The 19,572-nt window shown below is 36.8% G+C and overlaps 1 protein-coding gene across 1 annotated transcript in view; it reads right to left on the bottom strand.

The window, feature by feature from the left end:
• Positions 1-1,109: 1,109 nt before the first annotated feature.
• Positions 1,110-19,572, bottom strand: part of TASP1 (taspase 1) — a 90,531-nt gene continuing 72,068 nt past the window's right edge. The window contains 2 exon segments of the mRNA XM_075496898.1: positions 1,110-3,237; positions 15,088-15,161. Coding sequence (XP_075353013.1) covers positions 3,145-3,237; positions 15,088-15,161 — 167 coding nt within the window. The 3' untranslated portion in view covers positions 1,110-3,144.

The raw sequence follows: 19,572 nt of genomic DNA, 5'->3' as shown, positions 1-19,572 counted from the left end.
ATTTCACAGCGCTTCCGGAGGTTAATTCACAAGCAGAGAAGCATACTCTTTGTACCTACAGAACACACAAAATGGAATTCCAATCACCTCTAAACTTTTTTTAGTGTAACAGGCCTCCCCTCTGTGACTTGCTCAACTGCAGCCCTCTGAAGTCACTCATTGCAGGGCCACACTGTTAAGGTACAGAAGCAAAGATAAAGGTACAGGAGCAAAGGAAGACAAAAAATGGGCTATACGTTAGGTTTGTTTTAAGCTATTACAAGCTTTTAAGAGCAAAATGTATTATGACAGAAGACTGACTACTCTGGCACCAACCCGTCTGCTACAGAATACAAAATTGTGTGTTTGACTATAAAATCAACAGTATTCAAATGGTTTATATTTATATGCATTTCATCTTGTTGCCCTTCCTTTATAATTTCAGGCAGCTATTGCTGTCAACTATATAATCTCCTCTTGGACTGTACCTGCTTATGCCAGTGGCAATGGTTACTCATCACGTACAAGAGTTTACAAACCACGTCATTGCAAAGTGTGTCTGTCCTCACCATTTATTTTTCATAAGCCCCTTTTAAGTTCAAAATAGAAATAGTAGCAGAATTAGACCCATAATTAAAGTAGTGTAAGATCTTTCATTGGCTTAAGTGGGAGCTGGATGATAGGAATTTCTGTATCAGTAATTGTGAAGACTGGCAGGAGCAGAATTTCCTATGTGCTAACAGTTTTCTTCTCATAAGTACCTTAGATAGAAAGTCAGCTCTGTATCTGGTTTGAGCTCCGCACCTTGCTTCTGATTCTCAAGACAGGAGAATCCTTTTTTTTCCTTTTTCCTCTACCTAGACAGAAGAAGGAAAAGTTGGACAATGAAAAGGCACACTGCTCAATTTTAAACAATGATTCCTAAGTAACTTCCTGAAGAAGCGTGGCCTTTTTTGCTCCGCCCCCCCCCCCCAAAAAAAAAAAAATTACTGGAGTATTATATAGACACAAAAGCAAAATAAAAGCAAAACATGTTATCTGCTGTTTGAGTTATGATTTTATATATATTTATGTATGTATACACACAAATAAAATTTTGAGATAGCATGGGGGGGGGGGGGGGGGGGGGGGGAATCACATGCTGGAATCCAAATCTCCATAAAGAGATATTGAGCAAGTAAGGAGAAGAAACAATTTATCGATTTACATTTACAAGCCATTCTGTCATGCTTATTCCATGAAAGAGTGAATTTATGCCAAAGTTTCTATGAAGTCGACACTGAAAAGCACTTTTAGAATGAAAGCAGGCTAATGCTGTTACTTTAGCTTTTCCAAAAACTATGCCATTTTCAGATGTGGGTATGTACAAACCTGTACACATGATCTTCACTTTTTCACTCACTACTTAGTGAAGCATCCACACAATCATTTAATGCTGCACGTTAGAGCAATTTTAATGGCTGTGACAACACAGCTGCTTTGTTGCAACATTTCTGAAGTGTTGTAGTATAGTTCCTTCAGTTCATCAGACCATGAGTCTATCACTGAGCATCCAGTCTGATATCTCAGCACAAACTATTTCAAGACAGATGCATTCCACTTTTTTGTTTCTGCAACCTGGAAAGCCTGTTTCGTATTATTTACAGAACCGTATAGAAATATCTTCAACTATAGGACTACATTGATGTCACAATTAAAAAACCACACAAAGATGACAGGATCTCAATGTATGTTGTAACATAAGAGTGAAAATGAACTCAAGCTATTAAAAAAAATTTATTAAGATTTTTTCCCATGAAAGATTGGTACTACAATCAATGTAACCATTTAATCAGTCAAGTATGTCTGTTATAGGCAGGCACAACATTACAAAACAGGCAAGTACAATGCCTGATTAAGCGAATACAGTCTGAATATCTATTCATCCACTATTTCTGAAAACAGAATTATCAAATATCCACCAGGGAAAAAGATGAACTATTTTAGTTTCTCTTTGGCATACTTATCAGGACATTGAATTAATTACAAAAGTCTTCTATTGCTGCCAGTGCTGTGAAGAAAAAAAAGTACTGAATGGAAGATTGTATGTCAGAACTCACTTTTAGGACTCGGGTGATCTGGCTAACGTATCAGAACTGGTGACAAACGACAGTACAGCTGCCAATGCTTCACAAGGCAGACAAGGATTACATTGGTTTATAATGCAGTTTTGTTGAAGGTATAAAAAGAATTACAGTAAATTTATGCACAGTACATACATATTACACACAGTTATATAAATACCCATGCTGTGGCTGGACTTTAGGAAGCTGCTTTATCAATAAGAAAGCTAGTATCAGACCTCCCAACATCCATTTAATACACATTGCACTTCGCATCCAGTAATATGTTCATTTCTGTACCTCTCTTAAAAATAGATTTAAAACAGAAGCGAAGAATAATATCGAATCTTTCCATAAACTTTGTTTTCTTATTTACATTGTAATATTCCATTATACATAAAGACTGCATTACGATACATTATCTTCATATAGCTTTTTGTAATACATACAGCTTGAAGCTATTAACATCTTAGTTTGGGAACAGAGATATGACCTATAAGACTATTTAAAAACAATTCTAGCCATAATTTTGCTCTAGTTTGTTTCACTGAAACCATTTTTTGACAAAAAAAATCCTCCTTATTGGGGAGGAAAAAAACCAACCCATGTTTAAACCACCTCTGGATTTCCTTAAACCACTGAGAAACTTAGAAACCATAATCGTTTTTGCATAATTATATAGCCACTTCAAAGGCCCGTTACTTTTAAATTTAGAACATGAATGACAATTGTGACCATATCTTTAAGTTAATTTTTCTTTTTTTTTTAAACTTTTGGTTATTTTCCAAACATAAAACAATGGAAAACGCAATCATTAATCATACATAATCTTTGCACAACTGGAAGAGTTCCTATTTTATTAGGGAAAAAATGAACATGCACACACCCCCATTCACAGAGTGAGAACATAAACTACAGCAGCACTTGTCTCAAGTTATGGTGCACATGGTTGCAATACGGGGTATAAAACAAGAGTAGAATTTCCAACATCTGTTAAAACACAAAAAACTTTTTGTACAAAAAGTCATTCACATTCTTTGCAATAAAGTGAGGAATCAGCTGTTCAGCTTTCTGGACTCTCCAGACGGCAAACTCCTCCTTCTATTGCCACGGACTGTCCTGCCACGGCTCCAGGAGGAAGTCTTGAAATGTGAGTCTGTGGAAAAGTCAAGAGAGTATTATCGAGTGAGAAGCGAGGGAAAATTATGCAGGACACAAAGCAAGCTTGTAAGTATTGTACAATTAAGCTGTTCCATCACTGAAGTTTGAGGACAAACTACAAAGCAACTTGAGAAGCTGCAAAGAACTGGGTTTCTTTTTTTTATTTTGTTTGTGTTAATGTTTAACACATGAAGAGAAGGACCATGACAGATGCGTAGAAAAGGTAAACTGGATGACCCAGTGCACTGAAAGTAGAACAAAGGAATATCCATCCAGCATGAAGACAAAAGAAAAATAACTGTGGCATCCCATGGTTTATAAGTCTATTTCTTATGGAGATTCAAAAAAGTTTAGTACTGCATACAGAAATATACCTTACAGAAATCTTAAGACACAATAAACTATTTGACAGAGATAACTAACACTTCAGAGCATAAGACAACTGCGATGATCAGGATGCAAAGAAGAAATTTCTCTGCATAAAATACTTACTCGTCCACCTAAAAAAACCCAAAGACTTCCTCTAAAATATTTGTTGCCAACTGTCAAATAAATGGACCCAAAAAGCAGTTGTGTTTCTGTCAAGAGGCATCTTTTCCATGGAGAAGTTTTAAAAGCAGGCCTTTGAGATAGCTCTGTAATATTTCAGCCAGAAAGTAAAAGCCAGAAAGTGGGTGCGTGTGTTTGCATACACAAAACTTCAGCTTATAACTCTATTGTACTTCAGTGACACTAAAATTCTCTTAATTATCCTTTATATTCTGAAATGCCTTTTATTACTGATGGGCAAAAGCATTCACTTACGAAAAGATACTTTGACTTATTGTTAAAAGTAATTACTTTTTTTCTCCCTTGCACACATACCATGAAAACTGCTTATGTTTTCATCCACACTGTTGATTTGGAGCTACAGCAAGAGCCATTCACAGATATATTGATTGCTTTCATATAGGGCCAAGTGGCTAAAGCAGTGGTTAACAAAAGGAGTCAGAAGCATGTTGCTACAAACTTTACTGTTTCCTACTTTCGGAGTTGCTAAGTGGGCTCTGGTAAAACATAAAAAAGAGCCTTAGTGGAACTCCAAAATGTGACAGGGCTGGTAACAGCATTTCCACAGGCTTGAGGCAGAAAGTGGCAATGGCAGGGAGTCACCAGCTCAAGCTACGCTCCAGGCATCCCTCCCACCAAAGCAGGAGCACTGGCCTTCATTCCCCTCATGAGTTACAAGTTTCACCAAGTGATTCATTAATGCTCAGACAATATAACGCTTCAACAATTATTAAATTAGGAACTAGAAATTATTCCTACTACAATATAAAGCTCACAACATAGAAGTTCCTGGCATTTAGAAATTACAGCTTCCTGTAAGTGCAGCCAACTACGTATTTAAGTTTCTGTACATACATTATCCCATTTAAAAGATTTAAGTGCTGCAAAATGTGTAACTTGCAATGAGGCAATGGGTTGTGACAAAAAGTATAGACCTAACAGTTCAGTAAGAATAACTTGCACCAATTGAGCAGAAAGTGATTTGAGACTGTAACCACAATTCATTGCATCGAAGAGACATTTTGTATCTCAGAGGCAGCTTCTTTTAATTCCTTTCTTGATAAGGGTATCCTGGTGTCTGCTCCTAGGTGGTCTTGTTTTCAGTTAAGTTACAGAATGAGATTTAATTAAAAACATTTAAAGGTTTTCATTTTACTGCTAAAACTTTGATCTCTGTCCTTCCTGCTTGATATATGAACATCCTCCTACTTTCAGAACAATTTTGGTTACAACTGTGATTTACCACTTCAAGAAGAAAAGATTCTTTTCAAATGTGTTACAGTTTCCCCCAAAATGTAACTGACAATTTTTGGAGATGTTATTTCGTAAGTTTAAAGAAAAAAAAAAAAAAAGAAAAAGGAAGAAAAACAAGTGGAAGAAGGATATTTTTTATTTTATGACCGACAGACCCAAGACATTTTTCCAGGTCTGTGAAAATTTCTAAATAAAAAGTGGGACAGGACGACAGTGTAAAAGCAGCATTGTTCGACGGGCACAATAGCAAATTTCCTCAATAGCAAATTTCCTCAGTGAAAGAATGCCACTGATTGTTTAGTGAGATACTGCAATGAAAGCAAACCAGTGGTCCAGGCAGGCATCATCTATAAGTGAGATTGCTTATACAGTGATCAGTCAGAATTATTAGCAGATCATAGTAGCAACACAATAAAAAGCACAGAGGCCCAAGGACGCTGCCAAGAGGAATAAGAGAGGAAGCTTGTTACTGAAACAGAACCGATATTAGCACTATTATGATTATCAGGAATCTTATAATCAAATTTTTTCATTATAACTACAACAGACCTGATTTGTGCAGATTAGTTTTCTGACCCAAGTTATGAATTAACCTTTTGCATAGGCTTGACTTACCCCACAACCCAAAGTTAAATGCCTCATAGACCCTTACATAATTGCAGGAGCAAAATGTGAGGCTTCATTGAATCCACATGAAATTTATAGTTCCTGTTATTTTAAAAGGTTAGTTAAGCATAATATCCTATTAAGTTTTTGAGCAAGGAAAGGAAAATATACAAGAGGGGATAAGCAGATAGTCGATATCTATCAATACATTATCAAGTAGCTATGCTTAAGTAGCTGTCCAAAACACATTTCCTATACAAAAACTCATTTCCTATAAAAGGAAAAACACGTTTGCCATACAAAAGACCTTAAACCACTATACACTAGCATCTGTACATTTCCATTTACAGAAACACCCAAACCACATATAACGAAACCTTTCTGAAAGCCTTTACTTGCATCCTGTTTATTTGCATACTTTATATGACGGAGCAAATACAGATGCTGTTTTACACTGACTACTTCTTATTACTTTCACCAATGGCTGCCTTACGTAGAACAAAAACGAGACAGATCTAAGATGATAGTGTTTAAAATATGTTACCTAATAAGCAATATGAAAGGATAACATTGCCAGGTCAAGACAACTTCAGATAAACTCCAAGTGAATTCTTACAATTATATCTCCCTTGTTTTTAGCCATAAGAACAAACTCTAGTAAATAAAAAGAAAGATCAAAGAACATTTAATATTTTAAAATGCAACCACAGAACTTATTTGTACAGTTTGCTACATTTTTATATCCCAACATCATATTTTACATTAAGTCCAGATTGTACAGTGGATTAGGTTTAGATTTTAAAAACATAAAAATAAAAAGCAAACAAAAAAGAACAACACTGGAAAGCTTTTAATTGAATTCGATTAGTCTGTCAGCTTTACAAGTTGAATGAACCTACATCTGGGGGAAATTGTGCCTGGGAGTACAAGAACAGGAAAAGAAAAAGTTTTCCTGAATTAATCCTCCACTCAGCTTCATGGAAGCCTCTCTTTGAGGAAACCGTATGCCAAGGAAAGGTAGATTAAGAACGATGGGGCTATCCATATCTTCAGCTCCATAAATAGAAATTTTACTGTCCGTGAGAATATTCTGATTTGATCTGCTTTCCTAGAGAAAAGTGAGGTTGGTGAGGGCCTCGTAGTAGCAGAAGTCCCGACAGCTAAGAAACCAGTTAGTCGCCACAGATCTTTGCTGCTTAAAGGAGGAACCTCATGCCCACAGTTCAAAAGGAAAAAAGGTAATTTCTAGATGAAATAATTGATTTTGCTTCCCACCCCTCCTTAAAGCACAAACAAGCTAACTAACCTTCAGACACTGATTCTTGCTCCGTGTACTTGCCATCCAAACACACAACGTCTCCCTCTTTCCTTCCTAACCAAACCAAAACCACAGAGCAACCAACTGCCCCAACCCCAATGCTGCAGACACTGTCCGTGGAACGTTACTATCTCTCAGTCCCTTTTGATGCACACTGGAAAGTTTCCCGCTACCCTTCAAGTCCAAAACTAATAGGTCTTTCTGCCCTGGAGTAAGTGTTAACTGCTACAGGGACAATTTATGGTTTCATGTTTTCGTCATGAACATTTGATCTACTTTTCAAGTTACATATTTTTAGTATACCTTAAAAAAAAAAAAATACTACAAGTTGTGCCAAGACTTACTTTCCTTCATGTCGCTAGACATGATTCTGAAACAACCTTGAGACCAACTAATATCAAAAGGATTTTTTTTTTAGCCTTTAAAGAGCTAGTCTCCTCCTTTTATTCACATAAAAGTATTAGTTTGTCACAACAGCTTCATTTTTTTTTTTCATTAAAAGCATAAATACAATGTAAAACAAATATAAAATTTAAGCCAAAAGACAGACATGAGAAAACTGGTCAATCAAATGCTGCCAAGAGGACAGAGTACAACTACCAGATGGCAGCACATTCAGTTCTTAAGCAAATCTAGGGAGTACTTCATGTGTTTAGCTTTCTTATTACATGCTCAGGATGTGCTTTGGACAGAATAATTTATAAAACAAACTTTTTCCATTCATTACCCTATTGAGATGAAATACAATGAAAGATCAAGGACATCATATACTTAATGAAATTGCTTTCTACCACCTTACTCCTTAAAGTACCACCAAACCTATATATTCTTTAGAAATTCAGAATCACTCAGACGACTACAAGCTTTCTAGCTGGGTACACAATTCCACCATGAGAACCATCTGGCCACCTATTCTCAGTTTATTTTATAAGCAGTAATAGCCCATTTTGGCAGCAATAGCTATCCCTCTGCTGCTCTGTCTCCCGGGAAGCTCTGCTGCAACATGGTTTGAACGTAAACCTGCCATATGACAGGAGAAGGTGCTCTGCAAAATACTGGCAACTGCTGCTGTCAGAATATCCCATGTGCAACTCGTTTGGTGAAATCTTAAGAAAGAAAAAAAGAAAGGGGTGGGGGTGGGGAAGAGGGGCTCCAGAATGATTGCCCTTGTGGGCAAAAGACAGAAAGACAGACACACTGATGGCATGTTTCTGGCTCTCAGGCACTGAAAATACTCATTCTACCTACAGGTTGCTTAGGAAGCTAACGGTTTTCCAAGCTCAAATTCATTCTGTGGGTTAATTATATTACTATACACTATTTATGTATCTAAAAACATTAATATATTGCATTAGAAAAAAAAATAAAGTTTTAAGAAAGTTGAAAACTAAAGCATTTTAATCTCTCTAAATCATTCATACATGTATTTAGACAGTCTAAAGCCATGTACCAACCAATCACCTATTCAGCTCAGCATCCCAGGCTGCTGTAGAGGTATTCTAAAATACTGCCATGTGTCTTAAAATGTGATTTTTACCCTTCTGAATTGCAGGTGCTAAGTCAGGTTATTGCATTTATATTTGCATACCTGGATACAAAGTCCTTTCTTCTCTGCTCCATTCTAAAATATGTCGGCCAAATATGAGGAGAGTTCCAGAACTACTGGCTTTATGCAAGAACTCAACCCAAAAAAACTGAACTTATCTTCCCATCTCAGAGCCCATAATTTCCATGAAGGTCTACGAGCCAAGTATTTTAACTGGTATCTTAGCACTGAACATTATTTCCAACAAATATAAATACCTTATTTTTATGAGAGAACTGGATGCTCTACTGTATGCACAGAGTTCTTTTCAAGTGAAAATTTCTGACTGATTCCCCAGTCTCCAGACAAGAGTGCGGATTAAAGAAAAAAAAAAAAAGTAACAGTGACATATACTTTTCCTGTCTCATGAAGTTAAAAGACTGTCTCTGTGGTCTGAAATGAATGACTGAATTATTTGACTTAGTATTTCTGTTAACTAAACAGGCTCAGTAAATTTTTCCACTAATTTTCAAATTAGAATTAGGATTCTTCCAAGATGTATTTCTTCACCCAATGAGCACTGGATAACTGCCTTTCTCCTGACAAAGGGCTTTCACACACCTTTTACTCACAAAGTAAAATACAGAAGCCCATCATCAGAAAACCAACAACAATCACTACAATCAGTGTTTGTCATATGTATCACTTCAAACATAGAGGGAAGTAATTTCACTAAATTTTACAGTGTTAGTAAAGGCAAATAAATCTGATTACGACACCTAACATCTCAACAGGAAAAGTGAACTGGAAATGGTCTCCCTGTCCACTATGTTTCGTCATACTGGAAAATGAAATTAACTGTCAAAGATAAAGTTTCTGTTTGCATATTGCAACCACAACATTTGGTGTAGACAGCAGTTGTTGCTGACGGATGTTTTCAAACACAGCAATAAGCAACACTCTCCACTACTGTTACCCCATATCTTGCAAAGCAACTTGAATTTGGTTCATTAAAAAATGGAAGGAATGGCATATGTAGCTTTGCAATATTAAAACCTGCCATAACGTAAAGCTTAGTAATTCATGTTACACGGACTGAATATCTGCCAAAGAGAGATTTAATCTGGCAACTGAATTGGATTACATTCAATATTACAACTAGATTTTTAGAAATTTGCTGTCTAGGTCATCTAGCCGTTACAAAAAGTAAAACCTATGAAGCTGAACTACAAGGGTATCTCAAAAGTATTGCAACATTTACAATAATTGCAAAAGTTAGCAACATTTATACACAGATCATATAGTAAATGTATACCTACTAAGAACCATACTGAGGTGACAAATTATTTCAAATACTTAACACATAACACAGGACCAAAACTGCACATTGCTGATATAGAGATTGGATTTTTCACTGGAAAGAGAGCACTTGGACTTCAAACACTACTGAAAACACAGTGAGGAACTACCTATTTTCAAGCAAAAATATCATCTACCACCAACTACTCTAAATCACTAAGATAATACAAGAAACTTGGGAGAAAAAAGGAAAAAAGAAGTTCTGTGGCACATCCTGCCCACAGAACACCATGGGCCTAGAGTGAACAAATGCAGACCTGCAGACCCTGCCTGAGATAAAAGGGCTTCTGCTTGATTATGCACAGATACACAACGTTGACTCAAAGAAATGCTGCCTACCCATAACCAGAACCTTCAAGAGATGGAGTTGGTATGTGAATTCACATTGCAGGCATATGCTGCACTGTCATTTGAGATTGAAGAAACTTTTCCTTTGCAGCGTCCTCCATTGGGCAAGCAGACAAGGAACAAGAAAATATGAAGACTATGTAACTAAGAGGAGTCAATTAACTTGTAACTTACCCACTAACCTCCTTTCCTTTCCGTTCTCCATTTACATCTAAAATCACATTATGGGTGAATTCAAGGAGTTATTTCTCCCCCTCCCAAATTACATGGCAGAAGGTCTCAAAGCCCTTCATGCAAACTGACACTTAAACTGCTCTACCAAACGCTACACCAACCGTTAAGACCTCAAATATTGCACATCGCCTGCGACAGTATGGACAGAGCTCCAAGAAGCAACACTGTAGTCATCAGAATAGAGCTATTTTCCCAATGGTGACAACACAATTGCTTAAGCTCTCAGAATGCAACCTAATCAGTTCAGGAAAATTGGAACTGATTAATTGAAAGCTGCCAGAGTATCTTTAAAGAGGTCACAGCTCTGGTAACAGGATGACCTTCTTAGCTGATGCTATGATCAGCTGTTGGATCTATTATGGATTCATAAAAAAAACCATCTGGAAGGTTATTCTGAAGACTAGTGTCTCAGAAAGAGAGGAAAGTTTGGGCAGGAAATCTAAAAGAGCTAACTGCTTTTCAAAGATCTTCAATTCATATCAAATAATTCATGAGTCAACATCACAATAACAAAAAAAACCCCACAACATACCTCCTCAGTTTATGAAGATACTGAATCTCCCAGTCCTTCAATCTAGAAGTCTTAACCTTTGCTGATGCAGCAATTACTGCTACAAAAGGAGCCAGGTAAGTGCAGAGGAAGTCCACAGACTAGTATTTTCTATCTATTCTCATGGCCGCGGCCAGAAACTTCCACAGCAGTTTAGAATATTCTAACAGTCTCACTAACAGCTAGAAACAGTTGAGTGTCAGCTTATGTGACAATTCTACCATCATATAGATAGCAATGCAGGAATTTGCTTCAGGAGATCTCGGGAAGTCCATTTATCTTCGCAAAGAACAGGCCTAATGTTGAAACAATCTGTCATGGTATTGCTTCAGGAAGGAAGTCTGGGACTGGCAACTTCTAAAACAGAATATATCTGTCCCTTAAGCTCATCATAGCTGAGGCTCCCAGGCACCAGCCTGGATAAGCTGTAGCAATAGGGGGCATAGGTTAGTCCCAAGAAGTATATAAAAGAGTCAAAGCTGTTCAGATGAAAAGTTGGTTTCCTTCCACATCCAATATGTGACAAACACAGGCACTGAGTGATTATGAAACTGCTCATGTCAAGAGGGATGACAAGAAACAAAGAAGAGTACAGTTGAAGCAGCAAGGATATGCTTTGATCAGCTGCTTGTGGCAGTGATGTAAGGGTTCAAGGGCATAAGAGTCATATGGAAGTCAATGAGATATCCATTATGCAGGTAGTGAAGATGACGTTGCCAGTGCTATCAGTGGTGGAGGAGCTGAAATACTTTTTCAGTGCTGACAGAGAGCTGAAGGCAAGTATTAGGACATGCAACCAGCGATAACCGTGTCAGCAATAAGGTATGAACTTCGTTCATCTGGCAAGCCTCCACAGTATTTTTAAAGTAATGTTCAACCAAACATTTTAAACCAATGTTCAACACAAGACTGACTTTTCCAGGCAACTGGTTTTCCAAAAAAAGACTAGACACCTTTCCAGAAAGTATGCTTTAAATCAAACAATTTTAGTCACAGTGCAAAACTGTTCCACAGCTCTTGCAGGCTCAGCCATTTTATACATTTAGGCTGGCAAGTTAGCACTCAGGCAGTCTAGTTTGGAGGTGAGTGGCTGGCTGCAGAACCCAGACTTTTCTAAATCAGGAGGAAATAAACCCCTGTTGCAAGGATACTTCCAAATCAGTACTTGGAGAGCTCACAGTGCTAAAAGCCAGAAGCACTGGCAGGTCAGGAGGTACAAACCACTTCAAGTCTCCGATTCCACTTTCCTGTCCCACTGTTCTTTTAAGGAGTTGCTGATAGTTAATTTGTTGAGTATGTTTCCACCTCTTGAGCATACCAGTGTCTGCAGGGGGGCTGATATCTAGCTTGTAAGTGTCTAAGTGTTTGTCTTGTAAGAAAGGTCTCCTGTACCTCCACAACCTTGTCTGGGGTTCAGAACCACCATTTGCTAGGTCCTATTATGAAATGCATTAACTTCCAATGCACAAAGAATCCCACTAAGATTATAAAGCAGGATCTTTTTTTCCTTAGTATGTACCCCTTTATATAATTATGATTGTAATATTAGTCTAATTCGTAACAGTAGACACTAAAAAACCTTCTCACTTTCTAAACGTCTTGCTATAAAAATATGTTTTCATGTTCATTAAATTGAACCAGCCCAAAAATCAGCCACTGTGACAACCTCTTGGTTTAAGAATAAAACTTGAGTCCTAGACTGATGAAAGAAATAAAAACTGAAGCTCTTTACCACCCTAGAAAAACAGGAAAGCAAGATGTTTCCTTACAAGCCGCTGCCTGATCATTTTGCTATGGTACTCATAAGCAAGTGATATTTTATACTTTTATGAATTCTTACACCATTATTCTTTCATGGCAAGCACTCAAAATTAATTGTACCAAAACAGTTACCCTATTAAAGAAAAGGGATTTTTTTTTTTTTTACTTGCAATACACTGTATTCTATTTCAAGCCCAGTTTTCCATCTATAACTTAGTCCTAGTTGTAGCAGAACAAAATTCCAGCTTTTATGACAGAAGACTTTTTTTGATCAATAGAAGTCAGCAGCAAAAGCATTTGTGGTTTTTCTCTGGAAAGCATTTGTGGCCACAGACTCAAAGGAGGAAGAAAGGGAGGGGGGATTAACTCTTCAATGAAGGTCAAAAACATAATTTAAAAGTGAACCAAGAAGAGCAGCTGTGTCTGTCAGCGCAATCAAGATTACCAGCTGGAGAATTTACCAGCAGTATGAAAACAATGCACACCAGATGTCAAATGTTGCAACTGTGAGTAGGAAAACATCTCTGGGCATGGCACTGTCATGCTAATACTCATTACCAGACAGATTTCATATTTAGCACTTATTTATTAATTAGACAGACACTACCAGAAGAAACAATATTTTGAGCTTCACAGTGTAAGTCAGAGGCAGGTGTGCACACTGGAATAATTTAACATCACACATTCTAATAATTCTCCTTCTTTCACTGTGAACACAAGATAATGATTTTAAAACTAACTAGTGAATACTACAACATCTGCAGCTGACTTGCTTTAGTTTCACTCAGTTCAGTCTAAGCTTTTAGCTTGAGTTTGGACTATTTTCTAACAAATCTGAAATAAATATTAAGAAAAAAAGTAAAACCACACTCTGTTCCATGGATAATTAACTGGAAAGAACTCAACATAAGTCATAAAAGCGAGTACTTCACTAACACCTCTACCAGCACTTCCTTCACCAGCTGCTTTTTATCTTCCTCCTCCTTATGGGGCATTCTTGTCTTTTTTTCTATACATTTTACTCCTTGAGGATGAACTCATCCATTCCCAATGCTTCAACCAGCATGTTACACCATTCTTGCTGTTCAAAATATCTGATGTCAATTTCCTTCTTTTGTAAGTTCTTTTATTATCTTGCTCACATCCTCCTTTGTATTTATCTCTCAAATGAAATACAGAAAAAAGAAAAGGAAAAAAAAAAAGAAAAAAAGAGAGAGAGAGAAAGACTTGGGTATTGTAGTCCTCTCCCCCTCCACTGCTGATGACTAAACTTTCTTCTTCAGCAGGTACACAAGCAGCCATTTCTGGAGCGAGCCAACAAATCCAGGCCCTCAAATTCTTTCCTTTTCCAGGCTTTAATATTCATCTTTCCATCAAAATGCTGGGTGTCTTCCTTGCTCTTATCTGCTGCTATAAACTTGTTGGCTGTCGTCTTCTCCTCTAATACAAGCAAGTATTCCAGTAAACATCCCCACCTCCCCCATTATTTTAACTGTATCGGGGAGCCTTCTTATTCTAGTTCTTTCCCCCACTTTTGTCACTTCCTTTAACTAGTTCTGATTGTTCACTCTCAGTCTTGAATATTTATGGCTGTACATGTATAAATGTCTACATAAATTATGATTCTGTGTCTGCTTGCAGTTTCTCCCATGTTAATTCTCATTGTCCAAACACCTCTCCTAAATGCTCTAGTGGCTACATCGCAACACCTGCCTTTTTCTCCCTTCAATGCTATATTCCTAAGAATAGGTGGCTCATCCTCTTGGTTAATCCCTACTCCTTGATCTTGATGTTAAGGACTTTTCCAGTTTCCATTGCTAAACTCAGCTTTAACATTATTTCTCTCATTAAAAAAAATAACATTATATTTAGGCCCCAAGAAACTGAAAACATGGATGTTAATATCCAAATTATTTATCACTGAGGCTATTCTAGGAACTAGCTTGCAGTTTGTTTTATATCCTCTCCCTTCTTCCTTGATGGTGCAATTGCTTTATCTGAAGGAAGACACGCTCACGGATAAATACTATACCACTCTAAATAACCAGGATAACTGAACCAAGCTGGATAAAATCATTCAAATACAATTACTGTCAGCAGAAGGAATGGAGATGTATTTGTGGCACCTTTTCCTGACATAATACGTATGTTAACGTAGGTTTATTAACTGCTGCAATTAAAAATGCCCAATCAATAGATACACTTAACCGCTTATGCACCCATTACTTTTTCCATTCTATTAAAGATAGAAATTTCTTATATATTTCATTATCATTATTTCATATTCTGCTTAACTTCTGCACTCATTCTACTGTATCACAACCTATTCCTCATGGCTTACCTTAGCTTTGCCATCCTGTGCAGACATATATCCTACACACATGCTCTCTGTTGTATGGCTCCACAGAAATTCCACTATAAAGGAAAATGCAAGAAGTCACAAAAAATGCGTTGGTTTAAACTTTAAGATGTAATTTAACAAGACTGAAATCTTGAGAAACAAATATAGCTTAAAATACAGTTTGGGAAAGGACAAAAACCAAACGTAAAGAACAAAAACTACTTACCAGAATAATTCAATCTCAAAAGAAACAGCTATCAAACAAACAAGATTTCCCTGCACTATTTGCAGTCACACACTGCAGAACTAACACCCAGAATGAGAATGTTACTTCAATGATATGGAGCTTCCAAGATGAGAAATACATCAACTGCGACTACCGTTAAAAGATAGGACCAACTTTTAAAGCAGAAGCCTGTTCAACCCATAAAGTAGAAGCAGATATAATTTGCATTTGCTTGCCTTGAACCCACACATAAGCACACTACAATAGCATAAACCTAGATGGCATACAAGAATTCTGTAGAATTGTAACACTATCAACAGAGTAACCAGTAACAAGCATTTTTTCACAGAACAGAGCGTAAATATATACATAATATGTAACTACCAATGGGTAAATGGAGATTTGTGGTTTAGCTGCACAAGTAGGATACAGGAAAACATGCAGAAGTAGTAAAGTCTGCAAGATGAGAACTGAAGATATAGAGCAGGCAGGAAAGACATCTGGTGAAAGCAAAATAATCCTCCAGAAGAACCAGAGAGATGTCCAATGGAAGCAGAATAACACTGCACAATAAGCAAGAAAGATGCCTGGCAAAATTAGAGCAAGACCTGGTCCCAAAAGTATGCTGAATTACATCAAGAGCATATGCAATCAACCCCTTTCTTTGGGGAGAGGGTAAGGAGCACCAAAGGTACAAGAGGAAAGAAACATGGAGAAGAAACGAGCCCACGTTGATTTTGGCTTCCCCATCAAAGCACTCTCAAGTCTGATCACCTTGACTTCTAGCACACAGCTATACAGCATCAGCTCTCTGGTAATGTATACTCACAGCTAACTTAGGATATAAATATTAAAGACCAACTGTTGTGTTTGTAGTGATAATGATTAAGAAAACTAACCACTGCTAACATGTATTGTTAATGCATGTTAATCCAGGAAGGTGTTGTTCTGAAGTTTGAAAGTGGCCCGATTTATCCATCGTTTAAACAGCCCATTACAGTGATCTTTAATTCCCTGATACGTACACAGGTATCTTTACATATACACACACACCCCTACTCAGCTGCAACATAAAATTCAGACAAAGAGCACATTATTCATATGTTTAGCTCCCATCCGGTGCAGCTTTATAAATTGCCACACTGTATTCTTCCTGCTATATGTCACAGCCATTTTTCTTTGTGTTTATTAAGTACATAATTTGGAAGGGGGAAAAAGAAAGAAAGAAAGAGTAGCTGATCAGAATTCAGGCTGTTTCACAGAATACTGTAAAAGGTTTAAAAAATTGCACTGAAGTATAAATTTTTCCTTTGGATTACAGGAAGAGTCTTACATGAATTACGCAAGATGCCATGAAAAGCTATTTCCAGATATTTCTTAGAGAGAGACTTTCACATACTGCAAAAAGCATCATTAGATGGTTTTAAAACTCTTACTCATTCCTATTCCTCATGTTCCTTTATACAGTTGACAAAGGTCACAGCATGCTGAGTATGCTTATCCTTTGAACCATTTATCCTTGCATAGCAATTAACCCAGAGTAGAAGATCAAAGTTTAGACAATCCCAGCAAGACTTGAAGATTCTGACAGATATGTAGATATCATCATAAAAGAAAAATGAACTTCATTTAGGTATGCGCTTTGCTCCCCCATAATAGATTCATGACTGATACCGCCAAAGGTTAGTCAAAATCTTTCAGAGAGTGAAACATATTCAGTGCAATGTAACTGCATTTGATGAGGCCAACACCTCCCTAACACCCTAAAGGTTCAACTGTAAGTGAAATAATTTGGTTTTTTGGAGACAAATTTAATCTTATCTTTCAATTTTGAGAAGTTCGGCAACTGCTCAGGTCAAATACCCTCAAAATATTATTTCTTTGCCTTTGATAACTCTAGGCATATTCTTTTAAGATTTTAATAATTTTTTCCTTCTACATTGTCCAAAGGTAGCATGTACTACCATAAAACATGGTTATTGCTAGCTATTACAAGTGCTGGAATTACAATTGAAATATGTAAATTACATAATTATCTGAAGACATTTCATGTATTTTCAACCATTTAATCACTTCCTCGCAATTTGTTTCAATAGTTAAAAAAAAAAAATAAAAAAGATCATCCCTGCAATAAAAACATGAGATTTCATTATTCTATACACTGAGTTCTTCAGTATTACACAACTTATCTTCAACCCAAACAACACAAATACTACATATGTTTAATTAGACATTAACTCAGCATACACTATAAGGCAGAAAATTTCTGTGATACAGAAAAAATATTTTTAGAATAAGCTGTGCTACATGGATCTTATTTCAGCGGAAAGAAAACCAAAAATCAATGGATAAATAGTCTTTACTTATGATATACGATATATAGGTATTTTCTTCATTAATTTTTGAGGAAAAAATACCAAATCTTCCTTAATAGGAACATGTTTTCTTGCATGAATGACAAACATTAAATGAATAGAAATATTTCTCTCACTTCCAAACATAAGAAATTGAAGGTTAAATTGACCTTATTTGTTCTTATTTAATCAAACTTGTATTTTCATTTTCTTAACTCCTTTTTAGGCATAGAATTTATGTTGTAGTATGCTTTTCCACTAGATCAATAATGTCACAATTATTCCATTCTTAAATCTGAAAACTGTAAATCAAACTTGCAACATTCTCTGTACATTTAGCAACCCATGCCCTGATTCTGGAGTCAGGATTAGACAGTCTTGGCTTTCAAATAGTTGAAGGACAAGAGTAAGATGATTGTCAAAGTCTATTTTATAGTCTACTTCTTCAAAAAGACAAGCTATTCAAGTAATAACTCCAAAAAATATAACATACAAAAGCTATTTCTAAAACCTTTTCCCATCCAAGTCTTCCAAAATTCCCTTGTTGTCCATCAGGATAATCCCAGAACCATCATCAGAATTGTAAGGATTCACCTCCCAAATCTCTGGTTCTTTGTCTTATGGATAAGATGTTGACCAAAAGCATAAAACACACATAAACTTCAACTGTTGGGTAGAGAAAGGTGGATATTAACAACTGTATTGAGCAAAATTACTTATTAGAGCGCATGACTGGAGCAGGGATACGATCAGATACCAACACAGACATAGTAGTACAAGATATTGAAAGATTCTCATAATGCAAACCAGCAAGGTGTTAAGACTGAAAACTGAAAGATAACATACACCTCATCCTGTGCAACTGTAACAACTTGACCCTAGCATGCCAGAAGTCACTGAACAGACAGCCATAAATACTGGAGTTTACATGGGTTAACCCATCATCAAAAATATATCTGCCAGCTCACCTTTAGCACACGCTCTGCCTGCTACTCCAGTTTGCCGGCTGTAAGCAGGCAAACTCTGGTGACACAATGTTAGGATTTACTGGGACAAAAGCAATCATGAATTAAAATGAAGGTGAGGTGTCTTTTTAAACAATAGCCTACAGATTAAAAAGAAATTATGCAATTCAAGAATTACCACGTGAGATGCTACGACCTGCCTTAATACACAAAGTGAAATTAGGTGATGAAATTTGTCATGCTAAATCTTAAAAGATATGAAAGCTACTTCAAATCTGTAATGCTACTGACAGCGATTCATGAAACACTTGGGGAAGCAATAATAAAGCAGAGGATTATACAAAGGAAAAAAACTTTAATTCTGGTAGCAAGAGATAAATACATATTAGACAGGTCCATGCAACCCAATACATAAACACATAGCATGACCAGACACATACGCCCACATCTGAGGAGCACCACAGGAAAGGAGATGTTACAAGTGTCACACTGAAGTAATTCATATGCCCCCAGTCCCAAGTCCCTGCCTTCAAAGAACAACATGGGCTTTACTGTCTCTGGATTGTATTTCCACCCACCTCTGCTAGCAGCCTACAGCCTTCAGTTTCCTAGCTGTTTCTCTACGACAAACCGCATGACAGTTTACTAGAATACACTTGTTCCGTTGTAAAGCAGCAAGACAGATGAGGATCTTGTTTCTAGGACATAAACAGGGCTGAAGGGCTGTAAAGCTCAGAGCCTTTTTAACCAGTCAGCTACTGATGGAGGCAAAGTACAGTTTTCTGCTGATCTCAATATACACAGCAAGTACGCCTGTTGACTGCATATGCAAATAACAACTGCGACTTATCTGAACAGATTTTCCTGGGCATAGCAAAAAATTTCTAACCATAAAACAACTTCCCTTCCAAACTTTAAGTCTATCCTCCAAATTTTCACC

This window comes from Mycteria americana, chromosome 3 (genome assembly GCF_035582795.1).
Source record: "Mycteria americana isolate JAX WOST 10 ecotype Jacksonville Zoo and Gardens chromosome 3, USCA_MyAme_1.0, whole genome shotgun sequence".
In the NCBI taxonomy this organism is placed as follows: Eukaryota; Metazoa; Chordata; class Aves; order Ciconiiformes; family Ciconiidae; genus Mycteria; species Mycteria americana.
The sequence above is the reverse complement of the archived record's forward strand: the minus strand, read 5'-3'. Positions and strand labels throughout refer to the sequence as shown.